The sequence below is a fragment of the Camellia sinensis genome, chromosome 5 (genome assembly GCF_055761805.1).
Source record: "Camellia sinensis isolate YWXY chromosome 5, ASM5576180v1, whole genome shotgun sequence".
NCBI lineage: Eukaryota > Viridiplantae > Streptophyta > Magnoliopsida > Ericales > Theaceae > Camellia > Camellia sinensis.
Genome location: NC_138965.1, coordinates 157,581,615 through 157,604,668, shown reverse-complemented (window position 1 = coordinate 157,604,668; position 23,054 = coordinate 157,581,615). Strand labels below are relative to the sequence as shown.

The 23,054-nt window shown below is 41.9% G+C and overlaps 1 protein-coding gene across 2 annotated transcripts; it reads right to left on the bottom strand.

Moving 5' to 3' along the window:
• Window positions 1–9,718: 9,718 nt before the first annotated feature.
• Window positions 9,719–13,968, bottom strand: MGD2 (monogalactosyldiacylglycerol synthase 2). Of its 2 annotated transcripts, XM_028207137.2 has the most exons (9): window positions 13,757–13,968; window positions 13,359–13,644; window positions 11,998–12,170; window positions 11,489–11,650; window positions 11,258–11,399; window positions 10,951–11,175; window positions 10,752–10,814; window positions 10,353–10,427; window positions 9,719–10,254 (listed from the first exon to the last, which is right to left on the bottom strand). In XM_028207137.2, the coding sequence occupies exons 2-9, from the start codon at window positions 13,626–13,628 to the stop codon at window positions 9,994–9,996; spliced, it is 1,371 nt and encodes a 456-aa protein (XP_028062938.1). In that variant the 5' UTR covers window positions 13,629–13,644; window positions 13,757–13,968; the 3' UTR covers window positions 9,719–9,993. The 2 variants fall into 2 exon arrangements, with proteins under 2 accessions (XP_028062938.1, XP_028062940.1); XM_028207139.2 differs by having other exon boundaries at window positions 13,359–13,770.
• Window positions 13,969–23,054: the final 9,086 nt, after the last annotated feature.

The window sequence follows — 23,054 nt, the reverse complement described above, 5'->3', positions numbered from 1 at the left end:
TGTGATATTCACTATCCCAAAAGATAATTACATGAATTATTAGACCGTCTTTGTTAATATATTTTCAGTAGTGATTGGTAGCTCGAATTTGAGCCCCCGAATTCAAAAAACGACATCGTTTTTTTTTTTTTTTTCAGAAGAAGAAAATTAGAGGAAGAAGAGAAGAAGCTGAGGCGGAGGCGACGGCGGCCGGCCGGAGGCAGACGCGGACGAGCTGCGACGATCGGCCGGGCTGCGACGATCGGCCGATCGGCCGGAATGCTGGGACCTCTCTGTGTCTCCATTTCCTCTTCTCTCTTCTCTTACTCTCTTTCCCTCTCCTCTCCTCTCTCTTTCTCCCTCTCTCTCTTGCCTTCGATTTCTTCAGATTCGGGGGAATGATTTTTCGAGGGAAAAATCATTTCTCAATATATTTTTTTTCTTTTGATATAAGGGACCTTTTTAGTTTTTTATAAAAAAAAAAAATAAATTAAAAAACAAACAAACACACAAACAAACAAACTATTTGAGGCCCTGATTGTAGCGTGTAAGCTTTTAAAAGGTCATGGCCTAAAACAATAGATTTTTGTAGTTAACTTCATCTCTATATCCTTGGTCAATAAGCATCCTAACAATTTTTTTGTTCCAAGTCTTTGTGATTTACGTTTAAAGTCTCTTTGGTCTTCCTCTCTTCTCTTTTATTTATTTATTTATTTATTTTTTCATAGGTGAATTTGTTATTAAACAAAAATAAAATTGCATTAAACAATGATCAAACAAAAAAAATTGATATAGAAAGCCAATAATTAGCTTAATGTGACTCGATTGTAATAATGTTATAGCTATTATATTTTTATATCATACTATATTATATTTATCATTAATACAACACAGATTAGTCGATTGACACATCAAATAATAAAATAAAATTATAAAAATATATAATCATTGCAACGTTGCTATACATATCAAACACAAATTAACCAATGTTAGAGTTGAGCCATAACACTAATCAATAAAGCTGGGTATAGGAATTAAATATTTTAATTAAAAAGTCATTATAAATTATTAAATTATTTTTTCTATTTTTTTACTTATCTTTTTATAAAAATTTAAAAAATATTTAAAAAGTCAATTCATAAATGAGCCCCAAGTGTTTACCACTGTCGGCATGAATAGCACACTGTTCATAAACTTAAGTAATAAGCTATCTATAGAGCCCTTTTAATCCTCTTAATTATAAAAGTACATGATCATGGTTGATATTCTCATTAAGTTGTTATAATGAAATTATAAATTTGGCTATTTTAGACTGATGATATTTCATGGTTGTTGTGGGAATATATTTTCTAAGTACCAACACGTGACAAGGTGACGCCGACGTGTCAGCCGAGATGCCATGTGTCTTGATCGTTGTGCCGAGGTCATCTCGGCTAGGCCGAGGTTACCTCCGAAGTTATCGGAATCTGAGATAAGCGGATAAGGGACAAGAGTCCTAGAATGAAAAGGGAACTCAACCTAGATATGGACAACAGTCCTAGATTGGGAGAAAACTTCAGTTTGGGTAAAGATAAGACTCTTAGAGAGTTTATCCTAATCCCACTGGGAGTCCCAGATTAGCAGTAATCCTAAGTCCATTAGGGCCAAGCTCCTATTGGGATTAGGATTGTATTGGCTATAAAAGAGAGGCACCCCCATGGGTCTAAGGTATGCTTTTGATACTCAAGCTTGTGAGTTTAGTACTTGATTTATCTTTGAGAGATCGTCGGAGTGCCCCTGGGTGGTCGAAACCACCACGGGATTCTTATATTTCTGTTGCAGGTCAGTCAGGTGCCATCTATTCTGCTAGTGCTCTCCAGTTGGTTACTAAGCGGGCGGTGTGGTCGGAAAATCACCCACACAATTTGGCGCCGTCTGTGGGAAAGAAAGAAGAATAGATGGCCAATGACGGACAGAATGATCAGATTAGAGACAATGCTCCTACTGGGAGTGGGAGACCTATCGATCTCGACATTGAAGGGGACGATCGCAACACAGAAACTCGTGACCAGCGTCACGGAGTGAAAGACGCCGGTCAGGAAGGTGACGCACCAAAGACAACAGATCGAAGCAGATACTACAACGGAGATGACCTCCAGGTATGGAAGGATAGATACCTACGGAGGAACGAAGACCCTTCCAGAAGGGATGCAAAGACAGGGGGCATGAGCGCTCCCAAGAAGATAACATTCAAGTATAGAAGAGCTCAACCTGAGTGAGCAAATCCCGGATTCTAGATCCCAGAAGACATGATCTCGGCCTAGACGAGTAGGTCCGAGAAAAGAAGAGCTCAACCTGAGTGAGCAGATCCAAGATTCCAGAAGATAAGATCTTGGCACCTGAGTCCGAGAATAGAAGAGCACAATGAGCAGATCTCAGATCCCAGAAGATAAAAAGAAAACACACAAGATCAGACTAAAGTTGGCCAGAATTAAGAAGTATACTAGGGCCGAGGAGGACATGCCGGGAACAAAAGGCGTCGGAACAAGAAAAGAGAAACGGCTCGCCGATGCGAGGCCAAAAATCAAACTCAGGTTGGAGCCAAGTAAGATCAATAGAGAAACCAAGGCCGACAACCTCGGCGACAAGGTCAAAGCTACATGTATGATGAGAACCCAAGTGGATTTTAAGTTCACACTGGAGGCGTAAAGAAGAAGAATGCGTTTACCACTTGTTGAAATTTGTAGCAATTTACAAGTTGGTTAAACCAAGACGATGCTTAACCGAAGTTAAGCCGAGATGATGCTTAACCGAAGTTAAGCCCAGATGATGTTTAACCGAAGTTAAACCGAGACGATACTTAACCGAAGTTAAGCCGAGATGATGCTTAACCGAAGTTAAGCCCAGATGATGTTTAACCGAAGTTAAACCGAGACGATACTTAACCGAAGTTAAGCCGAGATGATGCTTAACCGAAGTTAAGCCCAGATGATGTTTAACCGAAGTGAAACCGAGACGATGCTTAACCGAAGTTAAGTCGAGATGATGCTTAGTTGAAATTAAGCTGAGATGGTTCCTTACCTTCACTTGTTGAAATTTGTAGCAATTTACAAGTTGAAGTTAAACTGAGATGGTTCCTTACCTTCACTTGTTGAAATTTGTAGCAATTTATAAGTTGAAGTTAAGCTGAGATGATTCCTTAATTCACTTGTTGAAATTTGTAGCAATTTGCAAGTTGGAATTAAGCTGATTCCTTAATTCACTTGTTGAAATTTGTAGCAATTTACAAGTTGGAATTAAGCTGATTCCTTATCTTCACTTGTTGAAATTTGTAGCAATTTACAAGTTGGAGTTAAGCTAATTCCTTATCTTCACTTGTTGAAATTTGTAGCAATTTACAAGTCGAAATTAAGCCGAGATTATTCCTTAATTCACTTATTGAAATTTGTAGCAATTTACAAGTTGAAATTAAGCTGATTCCTTATCTTTACTTGTTGAAATTTGTAGCAATTTACAAGTCGAAGTTAAGCCGAGATTATTCCTTAATTCACTTGTTGAAATTTGTAGCAATTTACAAGTTGGAATTAAGCTGATTCCTTATCTTCACTTGTTGAAATTTGTAACAATTTACAAGTTGAAGTTAAGCCGAGATTACTGGTTCTCTTCACTTGTTGAAATTTGTAGCAATTTACAAGTCGAAATGAAACCGAGGTTATAGTTTGCACACTTATAGCAATCTCAGGTTGGTCCAACCAAAGAAGATGCTTAACACTTGTTGAAATTTGTAGCAATTTATAAGATAATGTTGAGCCGACATGTGATCATCTGTTAAAATTTGCAGCAATTTACAGGTTGAGGTAAAAGCTAAGTATATTGTTTAAACACTTGTTGAAATTTGTAGCAATTTACAAGTAGATCATTGTTATAACTTGAGAAAAATTTACAGTATATGTTAACACTTGTTGAAATTTGCAGCAATTTACAAGTAGGCTAGACCGAGATCACCGTTTAAACACTTGTTGAAACTTGAGAAAAAGTTTGCAAAAGTTAACATTGAGTAGTATATGTTCCACACTTGTTAGAATTTATAAAAAGTTTGCAGGTCAGTATCTTGCCGAAGTAAAAGTTTTGTAGCTATTATACCCGAGGTATGTAACCCCGAAAAGATTGCACAAAGGAGGCAAAGTATGAAAAGCATGCAAAATATTCTAAGTATAGAATCATGCAAGAGCAGTTAGAAGAAGATCAAGGCAGAATTCATGGTGATTGACACGCCTTCACCTTACAACATCATCTTGGGAAGGCCATGGTTGCATGCAATGGGGGCAGTTCCCTCAACGTTGCATCAACTATTGCGGTTCCCCACAGTACATGAGATTGAAGAAGTCAGAGGAGACCAACTGCAGGCAAAGAATTGCTCCATGGCAGCAATGAAAACTACCTGCAACATTCGGGAACCAGGGAAGGCAGAGATTGAAGACGAGGACATGGAGGTCCTAGATGATGTCGGCAAGAAGCCAGCCAAAAAGAGTGAAGAGACACTGAAGAAAATCCTCGTCTAGGAGGGCGACGAAGAGCGCTTCATTTAGAGAAGGAAAGTTGAATTAGACATTGAAGAACAAGGAGGCACATCGGCCATATGCAGAGTTTACATTATCTAAAGAACAAAAAGGTACAACAGCACAAGCGACAAAAAAAGGAAAAACTTCAAAAACTGAGATGATGCTTAACCAAAGTTAAGCCGAGATGATGTTTAACAGAAGTTAAATTGCGGTGATGTTTAACTAAAGTTAAACTGAGATGATACTTAACCGAAATTAAACCGAAATGATGTTTAACACTTGTTGAAATTCTGAGCAAATTTACAAGTTAAAGAGTGCGCAAAGTTAAGTGTTGGCAAAAGATTCGCCGGAGTCAAACGTCATTTTGATTAGAACCACTAAAGTACACGCCAGAAGTGGTGACCAGAATTGTGAAAGGAATAAATGCTTCAGGAAACAGCGATGATAGTTTGCAAAGGCCAAGAGAAAGAGGGTCTAAAGGGGATGAATTAAATACCAGAAGTTTTAATACATTGGCGAAAGAAGAACACATCAGGTCTGTGACTACAGCATGAAGCCTACTTCCCTAATGTGATCCTAACGTTCACATTAGGGGGCAGGGAGAAGGTGTAAGGGGAAGGAATGATAATTAATTAACACTTCTTGAAATTTTTGAGCAAAATTACAAAATGAGTTAACCAAAGATTATGAAGTCTACCACTTGTTGAAATTTGTAGCAATTTACAAGTTTGGTATAGCCGAGAGAAACACTGAAAGACGTTTCCGAGATATGATCAACCGGGATGACCAACTAGCTTGTTAAGAGCTGAGAAGGTTGGCAAGTACAAAAATGAAGACCTTAAAGAACTAGGGACTGAAAGCAAGAACGTCGGACTAATCTGCTTCGACGTACGACAATGGTTCAGCCTCGGCAGTCAGTTGGAGGAGCTTCTCTACCGCTACCTCGGCATCAATTTCAAGAAGGAAGAAAACTACTCGGCATCAGCGGCAGGTTGTGTCTCACCCCCAGAAGACAGTTGGAAAGAACTTCTCAGCAGCCTTCTCAGCCACGAGCTCAGCATCGACCTCCTGAAGAGTTTGATCAAAGCTCTTCTTGGCGATTGGCACCTCGGAGTTTGAAGGCAAAGATTGAAAGCAAGAATCTAGAAAAAGACACAGAAAACAGAAACATGAATGTAATTCGTAATCAAGAATGATGATGAAGCTATCAAGAAATCAAGGCAAAAAGATTGCACAAGTGTGTCAAGCCAAGAACAGTGGCAGAAATCAACAGATGTGTGAACAATGTGTATTCAAGAAGATGATTTGGAAATAACGGGTAAAACAAGCAATGGTGATTAACAATGAAGCAGAGCTTCTTGGAAAGCAACAAGAAATAAAACCAGGAGGAACAGTGGCTTACCAGAAAGAGGGAAGCCGGAACGAGAATTGCCAAAGTCTGACGACAATGACAGAATGACGTAAAGCTTCACCGGAGGAGAGAAACGAAGACAGTTGCAGAAGCTTGAAAGCTTGGAACAAATGGCGGATTCAAGCAAAAGAGCTAGAAAGCAAAGAAGCCAGAGGATTAAATGAAAAAAGAGAAAAACAGAAGTCAAGAAGATGACAAAGTTCAAAGAATAAAGCCAAGTGCACAGGCACTAAGTAAGTATGTGAAGAATAAGAAAGTAATGAACCAGACATGATGCTCGCAACAGAAAGTGGATATGACAAAGAACAGTTCCAGGCATTTTAGCAAATAAGAAATCAAAAACTTGAAGACAAACGAGAACAGAAGGCCACAGATGGCAAATAAACAGATTCAAAGTAAATCAGAAGAGTTATGAAAGATTGAGCTTAATAAAAAAGTAAGAGTTTATGAACCTACAAAAGTGAAATGAACGCCGATATGAAAATCGCCGGAGTCAAATAGGTGACTGGAAATCGGGAACTCACCAGAGAGTGTGAGTGGAGTAGTTGCAAAACTCTTGGAGTTTACGAATTAATGGAACCAGAACCTCGGGTAGGAGGTGCGATTTCAAGCAGCTTGGAAAGCATGAAACTTGATTCTTGACACCAGTGGATGGTAAAGTCCAGGGATCTTTGAGGTCGGCGAGTTTGATCTCAGACAGAGGGGCACAGATGAACGAACAGTGTAGGTTCCATCACCTCAGAATGCCGAGGTAATAGAACCTAGGGGGCAGTTGTGGGGATATATTTTCTGAGTACCAACACGTGGCAAGGTGACGCCGACGTGTCAGCCGAGGTGCCATGTGTCTTGATCGTTGTGCCGAGGTCATCTCGGCTAGGCTGAGGTTGCCTCCGAAGATATCAGAATCTGAGATAAGCGGATAAGGGACAAGAGTCCTAGAATGAAAAGGGAACTCAACCTAGATATGGACAAGAGTCCTAGATTGGGAGAAAAACTTCAGTTTGGGTAAAGATAAGACTCTTAGAGAGTTTATCCTAATCCCATTGGGAGTCCCAGATTAGCAGTAATCCTAAGTCCATTAGGGCTAGGCTCCTATTGGGATTAGGATTGTATTGGCTATAAAAGAGAGGCACCCCCATGGGTCTAAGGTATGCTTTTGATACTCAAACTTGTGAGTTTAGTACTTGATTTATCTTTGAGAGATATACTGACTTGATCGTCGGAGTGCCCCCGGGTGGTCGAAACCACCGCGGGATTCTTATATTTCTATTGCAGGTCAGTCAGGTGCCATCTATTCTGACAGTGCTCTCCAGCTGGTTACTAAGCGGGCGGTGTGGTCGGAAAATCACCCACACAGTTGTTATTCTCATTAAGTTCGTTAAAATTATAATGAAATTATAAATTTGGCAATTTTAGATTGAAGATGTAGAATTAATTAGTTAGATTAAATCTATGAAATAATATAAAAATCCTCATCCTCTAAAAAGTTATTTTGTTAATTTCATAAAGTAAGAGCAAATTAGCCTTTTAACCTCCTACAATTCCATGGGATGTGATTAACAATGTCACCCTCATCGCCAACCTCCCATAAGAGGATTCATAATCCTATAGAATTCTTAGACTGAATTTAGACCCTCAATTTGAATAGAGATTTATAAAAGGAAAATAAATGTCAAGAAAACATGAATAAAACTTAAACCTAAATTATTATTTTTCATTTCTCTCAATTTTTTCTTTTCCTTTTTAAATCATTACTGAAATCATAATTCAAACATAATTTTAGTCTTATGCCATTTTCATTACTACTAAACATGATTTATGTGAGACTCACACATTACTAATTCAATTCTACCCTATAAATTGGTAATCAAACATGGCCTAAAGTCCTTTTAAGCCTTTGATTTAGATTTATTTGTTTATAATTTTTTTGGTACATGATTGATTGAGATGCCGTCTTTAGCAGGGAAAGCAATGAGAATAATTGTTGCAGAAAACATTTTCAAACATTTTCATCACTGAGAAATGAACATTTCTGTTGCTTAAAGAATTAACTATAAACTACTTTTAATCCTCAGAATGGATATATATATATATATATATATATATATCTAATATATCAATGGTGGTCCACAGGACCCATCAAGATTAGATATTTCCCTATCTTTTGGTGACTTCGTTAAGACCCTCTCACATCTGATAAACCCTATGAAATTTCACAGGAGGAATTTGACAAAGACCCCCTCTTGTTTGGTTTATTCATGCTACATGAGCAAATCATAATCCTCCACGTGGCAGCATCTTTGTTTGGTTTATTCATGCTACATGAGCCAATCCTAATCCTCCACGTGGCAGCATTTTTCGAGTGGGACTGGACAGACAGCTTGTCATTTACCTAATTTCATATTTTCATATTTTAACCGCAGTTTGTTTTGACATGTAAAATATTGCTCAACAAAAAATTTCTATTAGAAACATTTTCTTTACGATGAAATACATGTGTTAGTAATAGTACCTAGTCTCATATCTTAAGCTCAGTTTGTTTTGGCATGAAAAATATTGTTCAACAAAAAAAATTTATTAAAAATATTCTTACCGTAGGCTACAATCTTGAAACACGTGTTGGTAATTGTGTATTTGTGGTGGTTTTGATTTGGAGATCTGCGATTTGAATGGTGGGACAATACTAGAGTGACGATGGAAATAGTAATTGGTAATAGTGACAATAGCAGAGGTAGTAATAGTGTAATGATATTAATAAGATTTTAGTCTGAAAAATATTTTTAATCTTTCAAAAGTAACAAATATTTTTTGTCTAAATAAATTTATTTTTCATTTTCTAGCTTACCAAGTGTCAAAAAATACATATAGCTTTTTTTTTTTTAAATGCCAAAATAAACAAAATGTTAGAAAATGAAGGGCGTGTTTATTTACTCTGATTTGCATAAAATTACTATATACAATTTACATACTTCTAGGATTAGTAGTCAACGCTCGTGCATCTCATTCACAAGTCACAAGTTTGAATGCTTCTAACATAAGTAAGAAGAAAGCCAAGGAATCATTACCATTGCCTACCCCGTCAATGTATCAGAAAAACAAAATTGAAAATAAAAAATAAAAACATATTGTTGACTGCAAATAAAAAAATACAAACATATTCATATGGTTCATGATGTTGAGGTTTTCCTAGGGCATGTTTCACAAGAGTGTTCATCACTACATAGCCCCACCACAGTCTGACTTGGTTGGCATAATAACAATTAAAGGCACACAGGGGTCCAAAGCTAACATTCCCAGCCATTACTACTAAAATTACAACCACTAATCAATCCTGTTGTAATGTAATTGTGTAACCCATATAGTTTGACAATTTCAACAAGTAACACACATATATATATGCATATATCGAAGGCCGTAACTTGGAAAAGAGGAGAAAATTGCTTGTAGAATCATTAAACTTTTACTGAGATATAAGAGTTCTACCCAACTAGTCCAATAACGAGAAAAGTCAAGGCAAGCAAGTTTCCAAGTGTCAAACAGTAATGGGCTCAAAGCTACAAGAAAATATTCCAATACGTCAGTAAAAGAGATAAACTCACTCTCCCCCCTCCACAAGCCTCACTCTCTTTGATTTTTCGCACCACTAAAATTACAAAGTATCTTATTTATAGACGAGCAATAATTCCCACATAATAGAATACACACTCACATAAACTTCAAAGCAACCTCATAACAGACCTAAAACTCTTACCTTTTAAGGTTGGAAAGGGTCATCAATGACAGAAAATTCAAGAAACAACAAACCAAAGTCACTTGATGGGATATAAATATAAAATAAAAAGACTACAACATAGAAAACTATAAATACAACATAACTCAATTCTCTCTTATACTAGTAAAATCCAAACCTTCCCAAACATCAGAGCTTGTCTAGCAAAAAATTTTACAACTTATAATGGGCACCAAGACTCTGAGGCCAAAGAATGATATTATCAAAGTCTACCTGTACATAGTGATCTTCATAGCGCAAGTGTTAGTCGCGCTGAAGGAGAATGTGATTGGTTAAATTAGGCTGGAAAACGACGATGTGAACACATAGGGGATATTGGCCAGGGGACCTCGTTGGCATGCAAGCTCATGAATGTCCTTCACAATGTCAAACACGGCATTTGGTTGAGCAAGTTTGAGCGCGTTCTCTGACATTCTCTTGAGTTCATCTGTTTTGGTGCTGAACCATTCAGCCACAAGCTTGGCAGTTTCCTTGGGACTTCTGGTGAATACACCTGCCCCGTTGTCGACTACATAGGGAACATTTCCCTTTTCCTGGGAAAGCCAAAGGGAGAGGAAAATTTGTAATGAGTTTAATGTCATTTTGCAAGAAAATAACAAAGTGAGCGCAATCAATTGTTCTTATGGCTTACTTGTCCGGGAATGTAGTCATTTAGAATAATAGGAAGTCCTCTGATCAATGCCTCTGCAATTGTACCAGGTCCCGCCTGCAGAAACCAAAAAAACCCCAAAATAGTAAGTCATCCATATTTGACAATGTATGGAGAACATAGGCCTTGTTTGGTGCAGTTTACGGGACTGCTAATAGCTTTTTTCATTTTGGAAAGTTGTGCGGTGCAGCTTCTGTTTACAGGTTATGAGCTAGAAAATAACTTAAATAAGCTAAAAAACAAAAATTGATTATTGAGAAGTAAACAAAGTATGCTTTTAGAGTCTGCTTTATGAGTATCAGCTTTTAGCTTGCAAGAAGCTGCTCAAAACAGGGCCTATTGTACAGACAGGAATATCAATGCAGGATTTTCAAAACATACTTTTGTAATAATACAATCGCAAGCACCCATCCATTTCTCCATCTGAGTCTGGAACCCTTTAACCTACAGTGCAGGAATAAAAATGATAATAAAAAAGAGCTTAATATTGCTGACTACAAAGAAAATGATGGTTGGACTGTATAAATACACATTTTAATATGCATAGGAGGATTGGTTCAAAAAAGCAAATGTAAATCACCTTCACTGGGATCTTCCATTCAAGTGATTCCAGCGTAGAAGCTAGGTCTTTATTACGACCACAAATAATAATCAATTGCCCAATTGGTTTCTGAAGCCTTTCGTCAAATAGCGTTTCTCCAAGAGCCTTCGCAGTTTTTTTCACAGGACCCATTCCTTCGCCACCTCCCATAAGCAAAACCGCAGGCAATTGGCAATCCATCTCAAGTTCTACTCTTAAATCATCCTACAGAAAGAGGCACAAATAACATCAAATTTCCATTCAATAAAAGAAAGCATAAAAAAGTTAAATAATGCCAAGCATTCACCTTCACAAGAACAGCGCGACAAAAAGAGGGTCGGATTGGCAAGCCAAAAACACGTGTTTGAGATTCTTCTAGGCCATCCAGCAAAGCCCTCTTTGCTACCTCCTCCGACGGGCAGTAGCATCGATTGACCCCAGGGTGAAACCTGAACGTATAAATGGCTTCCAAGTTAAAAATTTAACGTGACCCAAGCTCAAAGGGCATAGAATTTTCAATGTAAGAGTAGTAACTGACCAGGTTCGGTGGCAGGTATTAAGGTCAGTGATAACAGAGACAAAAATTACTTTCTGCTGTAGACCTTGCCATTTAAGTACCCACAAAGGGATGTGTTGCATGAGAGGGTGGACGCTAATGATAATGTCGGGCTTGTACTCCATAAGACCAGCCTCGACCTCCCTTCAACAATCAAGCATTAACTTGTTTAACTATAACTCATTTTACTTTCACAACCCAATAAAATTCACAGCTAGATGTGTGATTTTTGCATTAAAAGGAAATCATGTTCTAACTTGTAGCAGTCAATTAACTGAGAAGTGGTACTGAGAAAGAATCATTTTTAAAGGGAAATAATATAAAGTAAAGACAAAAGGCAATTGGTAATTGAAAATATATTATGGTGACCAAACTAAAGTATCAAGGAATAAACAATGAAAGTTGTATAAAGATTACAATCAACTTGCAGGCGAGAAATGATTGAACACTTGAAAATATCTGAAGGGTTAACAATGATGAAAAGAACATACTTGGCATAGAAGGCAGCAATGGCCGCAAGATAGCAGGAGTGAATCCATTTAGGAGAGGTACTGTGAAACGCAACCTTCCAAAGCTGTACATGTTTAACCATGAACTTGTATGATCTTTCCATGTCATTCAATGGCCAGCCAGCATACTCCTTCCAAACATCCTTTACAAATACCTAAAATCAGAAGATCAAGCTTTAAAAATAAAATAAAATAACCATAGCAGCAGAAATGTAAAAATTGCAAAGAGCTACTGATAAAATATACTGATTCATCTTCATGAAACATAAGCCAGAGACTTTGGTTTTAGAGTTCAGTTATGCTATGCACATCAACACCGATTACAAAACCAAAAACAAAATATACATGAATTGGCTAGCGGGGTTCACTTTAAAAAAAAATTATCCATCTGTTTATATTTGTGTCCGAATTTGTGATTGATTGCTGTGTCCGTAGGACTTATTCTTACAGTTTAGTATAGTCTGCTCTTAAGAAAAATTTTCTATAATTAAAGAGTTTAATGAAGCACCATAAAATAGGACAACCCAAAGAAAGGAAAAGCCATCAATGTTGGAGAGTTTTAAGGAAAACCCACCAAAAATTACTTCTTTACATAATCCAAAAGACCTAAAAACTGGAAAATAAAGGCCAAATTTATTGAAAATCAACCACAAGTATAGAAACTTTGTTAAGGCCAAAGCTTTAAAACAACCAAAATGTACCTACGAATCTAGGATTGATTTGAATGACAATGTGTGAAACTGAAATTCATTGACGGGAGAGAGAGATAGGATCTAAGAACAAAAACTTCTTAATTTTAAGAGAAAAACACTAAATTGTGACAAAAATGATAAATAAGTCCAAAATTAAAGGGGAAGTAAAGACAAAACTTTACAAAAAGTAAATCAAAATTAAAAAAATCTATGAGAAACAAGAAAGGGAACGCAATTGCCCCAAACTAATCACCAAACACAAACTCCAAACACACAGAAAGTAACCTCAGCAGAAATTTTATGACCTAAGGTCCAAACTTTCCAAGATCCATGCACATACATGAAATGAGTTGAATTACTTGAAGAAAATAAAAAAAAAAAAACATCTTTTTTTTCTTTAAACTATGAGAAACAATAAAAGGGTTGAACCCAATTGCCCCCCCCCCCCCCCCCCCCCCCCCCAAATCACAAAAATCCAAACTCCAATTTAAACACAGATCAAATGACCTCAGCATAACTTCCCAAGATCATAAAGAAACCTAATTTCCAAGACCCATGCACATGCACACAAAAAATACATAAGCAAATATGTAATTATTAACGAAAAACAGAAATTGATCAAGGCCCAGAAGATGAAATGAGTTGAATCACCTGATACTCATCCCCAAACTCCAATCTGAAGGCATCCCTAATGGCCTCCGCCGAGGCACGGTGGCCGCCACCAGTATCACTCATCAAGATCAGCACATTCTTGGTCCTCTCAGCCCCAATCTGCACCATCTCCATCGTCCCTTCCTCTTCCTGAATGTCATACTTACATCTCTTCTGGCTGCTTCCGCTGCCAAATCCATAAACCCCAACTCTCTGGAACACCGAGTTGAGCGACGATGATTTTCTCGTCGGCGCCACCGTCATCGCCATATCTATATATACAAATCTTTGAAAATTTGTATATATAAATTGAAGAAAAAAAAAATGATTCCAAATGATTTCAAAAACCCAGTAATCAAATTGCTAAAGAGAGTTTGTATTTATAAATTGATTCCTACCTATACGACAAAATTTTCAGAAACCCAGAAAAATCATATATAGAATTGGCTAAAGAGAGCCGGAGAGAGAGAGAGAGAGAGAGAGTATTGGTTGGCGGAATCGGAAAGGTTGTTTTCTGTTGAAGGAGAGAGAGAGAGAGAGAGAGAGAGAGAGAGAGGTTGTTGGCGTGAGTGAGTGATTACTGGATGCTTGAACGATGCCAGGAACGTTTGGTGGCAGAGGAAAGGGAGAGAGGTATTTACAGCCGTCCGATTTCGCATCTTGGGGCCGGAATGTGCTGATTTCTGATTGGGTAGATTCCATATACCTGAAATGAAAGTTTGATTATTTCTAGGCTGGGCCCATCTAAAAATAATCGGCTTCCTAATTTTTATTTCGACAATGCTACGTAACTCAAATTTTGTAACTTAAAAGTGACTTAAATGGCCAAAACGATGTCGTTTTGAGTACAGAACAACATAAAAATGGCCAAAACGATATCATTTTGGCCATTTGAGCCACTTTTGAGCCACAAAATTTGAGTTACGAGACATTTTTGTTTTTATTTTTCAAAAAATGCATTTTAAAAAATACACTAGCTCGAAAGTTTCTGATTCGAGTGGCCCGAATTTAATTTTCTATTTCAGCAATGATTAGTGGCTCGAAATTCAATTACTCAAATGATTCGAAACTGTTAAAACAACGTCATTTTAGGCGAAAAACAAACTAAAACAACGTCGTTTTGACAATTTCAAATCATTTGAGTCATTGATTTTGTGGCATTCAAACATTTTTCTTTCTATTTGTTGTATGCGTCTGATCCAATAATGCTTGGTACCTCGACAGTTAGAGGCTTGAATGCCTCGAATTATCGTCTCTCTTGATGGCCTCTCTCTCTCACTCTCCTATTCAAACCCCAAACCCAAGCAGCTTAGGCCCTCTCTTCTCTCATCCCTCTCATCCTCTCATTCGCTCTCAATCCTTTCATTCTGTCATCTCTCTCGTCGCTACGCCATTCTCTCTATCGTCTTCATCAAACCGCTGGAGCCCTCCTTACCGCATCGTCGTCATCAAATCATTGAAGCTGTCGTTGGTGCCTTGGACTCTCATCACCTACCAAAAAAAACATCTCTCTCTCTCTCTCTTTGTGGTAAGTCCTAACATCGCAATACCTAGGGTTTGGATTTTGGGTTTGTAAATCAGAAATTAGGGCTTTTTATATCAGTTTAGATTTTAATCTATAAATCAGAAATTGGATTTGAATTTGTATATCAGTTTATATTAGTTTTGATATGTATAAGCCCATAAAGGCCACGAATCACCTATGGCCCATCACTTGAAGCCCAGTACATAATCCGACTGGTGAGGTTCAGGACAGTTGGAGTCCAACATGGCATAAAGAGCCAATGACATTCAGACACACGGCAAGAGAAGGACGAGACACATCAGCAGACAAAGATCTGCAAAGTTATTGCCACTGCACATCACCATTAATGCAGCCCATCATAGCATTTATTACGACAACACCTCTCTGCCAGAACAGGACCCCCTTACCCTGAGCAAGGTAAGCTACAGCATAGGCTTTCGGCGAGGAAAGCAGGTCGGAAGAGACAGCGAAATGATTACCAAAGGATATAAGCGAACGTTGTAGACAATAAAAAGGTTAAGCTTTCTATCTCTAACCTCCCCCCATATACTCTACTCCTGTTCCTAACTTGATAGTCGGAGGGTTCACTGGGGGACTACCCCGTTCCCCGTTGAACTTGTTTGCAGGATATCCGGTGGGCTCGATCATTTGGGCTTGGGCTTGAGGAGCTTGGACCAGTTCGTCCCATTCACTGGAATAAACTGTATCAACAGTTGTCGTCGTCTGTGGGAAACGCTTTGCTCCTCGCACCAGTTGTGTTCACTGTCGCCGGAGACCCCGTTCCAACAACCTCTTTCTCCTACCCGTCAAAGTGCATGGTCACGACTAGATCCATGGCTTCTCACAATAATGCTGCCAACCATCAAGCCGACCCCCCCAATTCAAACAACCCACCACAGTATTTTTTCGAGCTTACCAACAGCATTAACCGCATGGCCGAGCAAAATCAGGCCTTGATAAATGCTTTACTCCAAAGAAACCTTCCAATGCCTCCTCCACCACCTCCAGATATTCCCCCCAACCAAGAAAGAGCCCCGAGCCATACTGCTCCACAACTCCATCCACCCGACTTGGAAGGTTTGCAACCTCCCCACCCACATAGAAATCTACTACCACCACCCTCACACCCGTCGGTCGTAGCACCAGCCCCTGAAGGGGAGGCCAGCAGCGTCCAGCCTCCATTTACTGACCATAGTGACCGCGTTCCCCTTTGGGACGCTGAGCTCCAAGCAATAAAGCTCCAACTCCAAGGGGTCATGCAGAATATTCAGCATAAACCCTCTACCACGGCAAATTCACCATTTGTTGCCTCCATCCGGGACAACCTTTGCCCGCCAAGTTCAAGATGCCCACCATTGACTCCTTTGATGGTACGACGGACCCAGTCGACTATCTGGAGACCTACCGTACCCTCATGATCCTCCACGCCTTCCCTGACGAGATCATGTGTTGGGCTTTCCCCGTAACACTGAAGGGGTCAGCTTGACTGTGGTTCAGTCAGTTACCAGCGGACTCTGTCTCCACTTTCCAGCATCTCAGCGACTCCTTCCTCAGCCATTTCATTGGAGCCCAGCGCCAACGCCGCCCTACAACCCAACTCCTCAACATCCGTCAGACCAAAGGGGAGTCGCTGCGCAGCTTCGTTACCCGCTTCAACACCGAAGCCCTACAAGTAGCGGAGAATGACGATAAGGTCATCCTCACGGCTTTCATGGCCGGGCTACGATCGTCCGATTTCCTCTTCTCCCTCTCCAAAAACCCCCCGACCTCCATGGTAGCTCTATTATCCAAAGCCCAGAAGTATATGAATGCCGAAGATTCACTAGCCGCTCGACAGGATCCAATATCCAAAAACCCGACCCCCAGAGAAAAGAGAAAAGACTCGGAACCCAGAAACACCCAGTGTAACAGCCAAACACCCAAATATACCGACCGACCTCCTCGCACTGACCGGTCGGCACCGGCCCGACCGCCCTGTCGGTTCGAGCGGTACACGCCCCTTAATTCTCTCATGGAACAAGTCCTCCACCAGATCCAACGGGATTACCCCCTCAAATGGCCTCTGCCCTCACGGACCCCTTCCAACCGAAAAAACCAATCCAAATATTGTCGTTTCCACCAGGATCATGGCCACAACACTGATGACTGCATCAACCTCAAGGATCAGGTCGAGACCCTCATTCGTCAAGGGCGTTTCAGCCGGTTCACGGACACCCGCCCACAACAGAGGCAAAGAACCGAGCCCCTCAGAAACAACCACCGGCGTACCCCACCCGGCAGCCAGCTCAACCTAACCAAGGCCATGACTGCCCCCCACAACAGCCTCGGCCCCCAGGTAATCCCCCTTCGCCAGTTGGTGAAATTCGAGTCATTTCTGGTGGCCTTGCTTATGGCGGACCATCCCGCTCTGCTCAGAGGGCAGAGCTCAGGAAGATAAGGCAAGGCTCGGACAGAGCAGTGAACATGGTTGACCGACCCTCCAAACAGCCCAAGCAGTGGACAGAGTCTATCACCTTCACAGACGCCGATTGTACTGGTATCCGTTATCCTCATGATGACCCTCTCGTCATTTTTGCCCTTCTCTCCAACTATAAGGTCAGACGGGTTCTCATCGACAACGGCAGTTCCTCAGACATCATATTCCTCAGTTGCTTCCGCCAGCTCAAAATTGGGGAGGAAAGCCTGTCCCCCCTCCAAACCCCTTTGGTCGGTTTCACTGGTGACCAGGTGACCTCTATCGGTTCCATCGACCTCCCCATCACCATCGGCGAATACCCACAGCAGACTACCAAGTTGCTCACTTTCCTTGTGGTCGACTGTCCCTCTGCCTACAACATCATCCTTGGTCGCACCGCCTTCAATGCTTTTCAAGCTGTCACTTCAACCTACCACCTCGCCATAAAGTTTCCCACCGACCAGGGGGTCGGGACAATACGGGGAGAGCAGACCATAGCCAGGGAATGTTATGTCGTCTTACTCAAGGAAGTCAAGTTGAATGAGGCCATGATCATTGAAGGACTTGACGTCCAAGATGAGGACGAGCTGGTCAGAGGCGAACCGGTGGAGGAGCTCGTTGAGATTCCCATCGATCCCACCAACCCAATGAAAACTGCTAAGATCGGAAGCCAGCTATCCCCCCAAGCTAAGGCCGACTTTACTGCCCTTTTGACCGAGCACAATGATGTCTTCGCCTGGACTCATTCAGATATGCCAGGCATCGACCCTTCTTTCATAACTCATCGCCTCAGCATTGAACCTCATTTCTGACCTTACCGCCAGAAGCAGCGCATCTTTCATCCGGAGCGCAATACTCTTATAGTCGCAGAAGTCGACAAACTCCTTGAGGCCCAATTCATCAAAAATGTCGACTACCCTAAATGGTTGTCAAACGTGGTCCTCATCCGCAAGAACAACGGCAAATGGCGACTCTATGTCGATTACTCTGACCTGAACTGAGCTTGTCCCAAAGACAGCTATCCTCTGCCCCGCATAGATCTGCTAGTCGACGCCACGGCCGGTCATCAAATGCTCAGCTTCATAGATACTTTCTCTGGCTACAACCAAATCCTGATGCACCCGTCCGATCGGGAACATACATCCTTCATCACCGACCGAGGTACCTATCATTACCGAGCAATGCCATTCGGATTGAAGAACACTGGGGCCACCTACCAACGGTTGGTCAATGCCGTCTTCCATCACCAAATAGGTCGGAATATGGAAGTATACGTCGACGACATGCTAGTCAAGAGCAAACTCTCCACTGACCATCTGACCGACCTGCAGGAGACCTTCGCCACCCTATGCAAGTACCAAATGAAGCTCAACCCAGAGAAGTGTGCTTTCGGCGTAGGATCCGGAAAGTTTCTGGGTTTTATGGTCAGTTAGCGGGGCATTGAAGCTAACCCTGAAAAGATCAAGGCCTTGGTCGAGATGCAGTCACCCCGAACGGTTAAAGAAGTTCAAAGACTTACTGGCCGAGTTGCAGCCCTCAATCGTTTCATTTCCTGCGCCACAGATAAGTGCCTACCATTCTTCAAAGTTCTTCGGCAAACTTTTGAATGGACATTTGAGTCCGAAGAGGCTTTTCAACAGTTGAAACAGTGCATGGCCAACCCTCTCCTCCTTTCACAGGCAATCGTGGGCGAGCCCCTCTTCCTCTACTTAGCCGTGTCGAACATCGCTGTCAGTGCAACACTTATCAGAGAAGACGGCTCTGTCCAACGACCGGTCTACTACATCAGTCGGGCCCTCAGGGAAGCGGAACAGAACTACCCACTGTTAGAAAAATTGTCCTTGGCCTTGGTCACCGCCTCCAGACGACTCTGTCCTTACTTCCAAGCCCATTCCATAGTGATCCTCACCGACCAGCTCTTGAAGAAGGTCATGCAGCAACCAGAACTTTCCGACAGACTCATGCAGTGGTCAGTGGAACTCAGCCAGTTTGACATCTCTTACCGACCCCGAACAGCAATTAAGGGGAAGGCTATAGCTGACTTCATCCTGGAATTCACTAATCCTACCCCGACCTCTGCCTCTCCACCCCCACCAGCCCCCAACGAGCCAAAAGACCCTCATTCTTGGACTCTCAACGTCGACGGATCATCCCGTAGGCAAGGTAATGGGGCGGGCTCATCCTCACCGCCCCTGAGGGTGTTTATTTCAAATGTGCACTCTGTTTCCTGTTTGAAGCCAGTAACAATGAGGCCGAATATGAGGCACTGCTAGCAGGCCTTCGTCTAGCCAGGGACATTGGTGTCAGCCACATCCGAGTGCTCAGTGACTCCCAGCTCATCGTCGGACAGATCACGGGAGATTTCGATGCCAAGGAGGACACAATGCGGGCTTACAGGGATCTTGCACTTCCCCTTGTTCGCCTCTTCAATACTTTCCACATCAAGCACATTCCTCGGGCGAAGAACTCTAAGGCAAATGAGATGGCCCAGTTGGCTTCCGCAGACCAGTCTGACCTCAGCAGTGGTGTCCTTCTCGAGTACCTATCCCACCCCTCCATTTCCCCCGACCAGTATGAAATCCAATTCCTCCAAAATGAGCCCATCCCTTGGGCGCCAGACATCTTTCTATTTCTGACAACGGGGGAACTTCCAGACGACCAACAGCAAGCCGCCAAAGTCAGGGCCCGGTCGTCCAATTACATCCTCGTCAGCGGCATTTTGTGCAAACGTGGTTTCTCACGCCCTTATCTGCGGTGTCTCAATCCAACTCAAGCAACTTATGTGATGTAAGAAGTTCATGAGGGTATCTGCGGCAATCACTCAAGCGGCAGGTCTCTGGCCCCCAAGATACTTCGCACTGAATATTTCTAGCCTACTCTCAACCAAGATGCGGCTGACTTCGTGCTCAAATGTGATAAGTGTCAGCATTTTGCCAATCTCCCCCGTGCCCCTTACTGAATTAATCATACTTTGCAGCCTCTATCCGTTTGCCAAGTGGGGGATTGACCTAGTTGGCCCCTCACCCACCGGCCGAGGCCAGACCAAATTTGCCATTGTCGCCATTGATTATTTTACTAAGTGGGTAGAGGCAGAACCTCTTGCCACCATTACCGAGCGGAACACAACCAAGTTCATCTAGCAGTCGATCGTTTACAGATTTGGCATTCCCCAGGCCATTGTTTCCGACAACTGCAAACAATTCGACAACGCCAAGTGCAGGAAGTTCTGTGCGGACCTCCAAATTCAACCATGTTTTTCTTCCCCCGGACATCCCCAAGCCAATGGCCAAGTTGAGGTCACCAACCGTTCTCTTCTGAAGATCATCAAAACCAAGCTAGAAGCTGCCAAGGGGCTTTGGGCCGAGGAACTACCAAATGTACTTTGGGCTTACCGAACTACAGCACGGACTCCTACTGGGGAAACTCCTTTTCGCTTGACATACGGCGCTGAGGCGGTTATTCCGGTAGAAGTCGGTCTACCTACCCCTAGAGTTTTACATTCGGATCCAACACTAACGGAAGAGCTCCGTCGGGCAGACCTGGACCTAATTGAAGAACTTAAAGAAACCACCGCTGTCAGACTGGCCTCATACCAACAGAAAATGTGAACACACTATAACGGCAAAGTCTGACCAAGGGAGTTCGCTGTAGGGGACCTTGTCTTGAGAGAAACAACCCTTGCTACCAAAAATCCGACCGAGGGTAAACTGGCACCCAAATGGGAGGGACCTTACATCGTGAAGGCCTGACCGCGTCCGGGCACTTACCAACTTCAGGACATGGAAGGTCAAGATCTCCCCCACCCCTGGAACACTGAACACCTGAAGCGCTACTTTCAATAAGTCCCTACTGTTGTATGGCTCAGTTATTGTATTTTCTTTTTGTTTTGTTACACAATATAAACTTGCATCGACTGAATTACACTGATCATGGCAACAATTCTATACCTTGGCTATCTATGTGTTGTCTCCATAACATTCTCATCTGCATCACTTATTACAAGTCTCAGCCAGACCGACCGTCAAAAGCCTCAGCCAGACTGAGCATCAAAAGCCTCAGTCAGACTGAGCACTAAAAGCCTCAGCCAGACTGAGCATCCAAAGCCTCAGCCAGACTGAGCACTAAAAGCCTCAACCAGACTGAGCACCAAAAGCCTCAGCCCAGGCTGAGCATCCAAAGCCTCAGCCAGACTGAGCACTAAAAGCCTTAGCCAGACTGAGCACCAAAAGCCCCAGCCCAGACTAAGCATCCAAAGCCTCAGCCAGACTGAGCACTAAAAGCCTCAGCCCAGACTAAGCATCCAAAGCCTTAGCCAGACTGAGCACTAAAAGCCTCAGCCAGACTGAGCATGACAATGCCCCAGCCAGACTGAGCACAAGAGCCTCCGCCAGTTGAGCATCAAAAACCTCGGCCCGACCGAGCACTAAGAACCTCGGCCCGACCGAGCAATAAGAGCCTCTGCCAGACCGAGCAAGAGGCACTCGGCCTGCCTAACAAGTCTTAGCCAAACCGAGCGCCACAGCGCAAGGATCAGACAACTGGTTATTTTCTCCTCAGTCAAACCCTCACAAGTTAGCTCTCTCTTCCTCACAAACCACGCCTCCCTCCATGAACCACTAACTTACCTGAGCAATGTGGCAAACACACACTTGTAATTTTACTACATTTCAGAAGTTTAACTTTACTCTGCATTGAGTTTTTATCAGAAGATTAACTTTACTCTGCATCGAGTTTTTATCAGAAGATTAACTTTACTCTGCATCGAGTTTTTATCAGAAGATTAGCTTTACTCTACATTGAGTTTTTATCAGAAGATTAACTTTATTCTGCATTGAGTTTTTATCAGAAGTTTAACTTTATCAGAAGTTTAACTTTACTCTGCATCGAGTTTTTTATCACAAGTCTAACTTTACTTTGCATCGAGTTTTTTTATCACAAGTTTAACTTTACTCTACATTGAGTTTTTATTACATGTCCAATTTCGCTCTCCCTTAAGGAGTCTACCCAGTCCTTATTACAGTTTTAATCCCACTCTGTCCTAAGGAATTCCTAAATGCAGTTTTTATCACAAGCTCATCACAAGTTTTTATCATATGTCTTCATCCATTTCAGACGCACAAGCAAAAATAGTGAAATGCACAACACAACTGAAATTTCATTTATCCACAAACTTTATACAAAAGTTCATTACAGCAAACTTTATACAAAAGCTCATTACAGCAATTCAAAAAAAAAAAAAAAAAAAAAAAACAATAACAAACACAATGTCGATGCCCAGTCTTTTTCTCCTTCCTCCCCAGTTACTCCTCCTCACTAGAGAGGAGGTCTTCCTCTTCAATGCCCTCGTCCAGGGGGGTTTGGGCCACATCGTCTTTGCCAATTGTTACACTACTAAGGTCTAAGTCTGGGAGCAGCTCTTCAGCTCTACGTTTGAACGTCTTCCAGCCACTGTCCCAGTACTCAGTCATTTCGTGCTTATAAAAGTCTGACTGCTGGAAGCTTTCAATAACTTCTGCTTCAGTTCTTCCTCCAGCAGTCGTCCTCGATGGGCCCGCCCCCCCTAGATTCTTGCCTAGTCAGGCTGCTCGCGACCGCGGCATCAACCGCCATCTGAAATTCGGCAGACCCTTTGAATTGCTTCACTGTTGCGACGCACAGATCGGGATAAGCCGCCCTTTCGGAGGCGGCCTTCGCCCTCTCTTCATCTAGCTCTTTC

What these genes read in the sequence shown, in the direction of transcription:
- MGD2 (XM_028207137.2), bottom strand. Translation starts at nt 13,628, where the DNA reads ATGGCGATGACGGTGGCGCCGACGAGAAAATCATCGTCGCTCAACTCG. An exon ending in AATGGAAGATCCCAGTGAAG is followed by an intron (nt 10,815 to 10,950) that starts GTGATTTACATT and finishes CCTGCACTGTAG; the next exon opens with GTTAAAGGGTTCCAGACTCA. An exon ending in GCGATTGTATTATTACAAAA is followed by an intron (nt 10,428 to 10,751) that starts GTATGTTTTGAA and finishes TGGTTTCTGCAG; the next exon opens with GCGGGACCTGGTACAATTGC.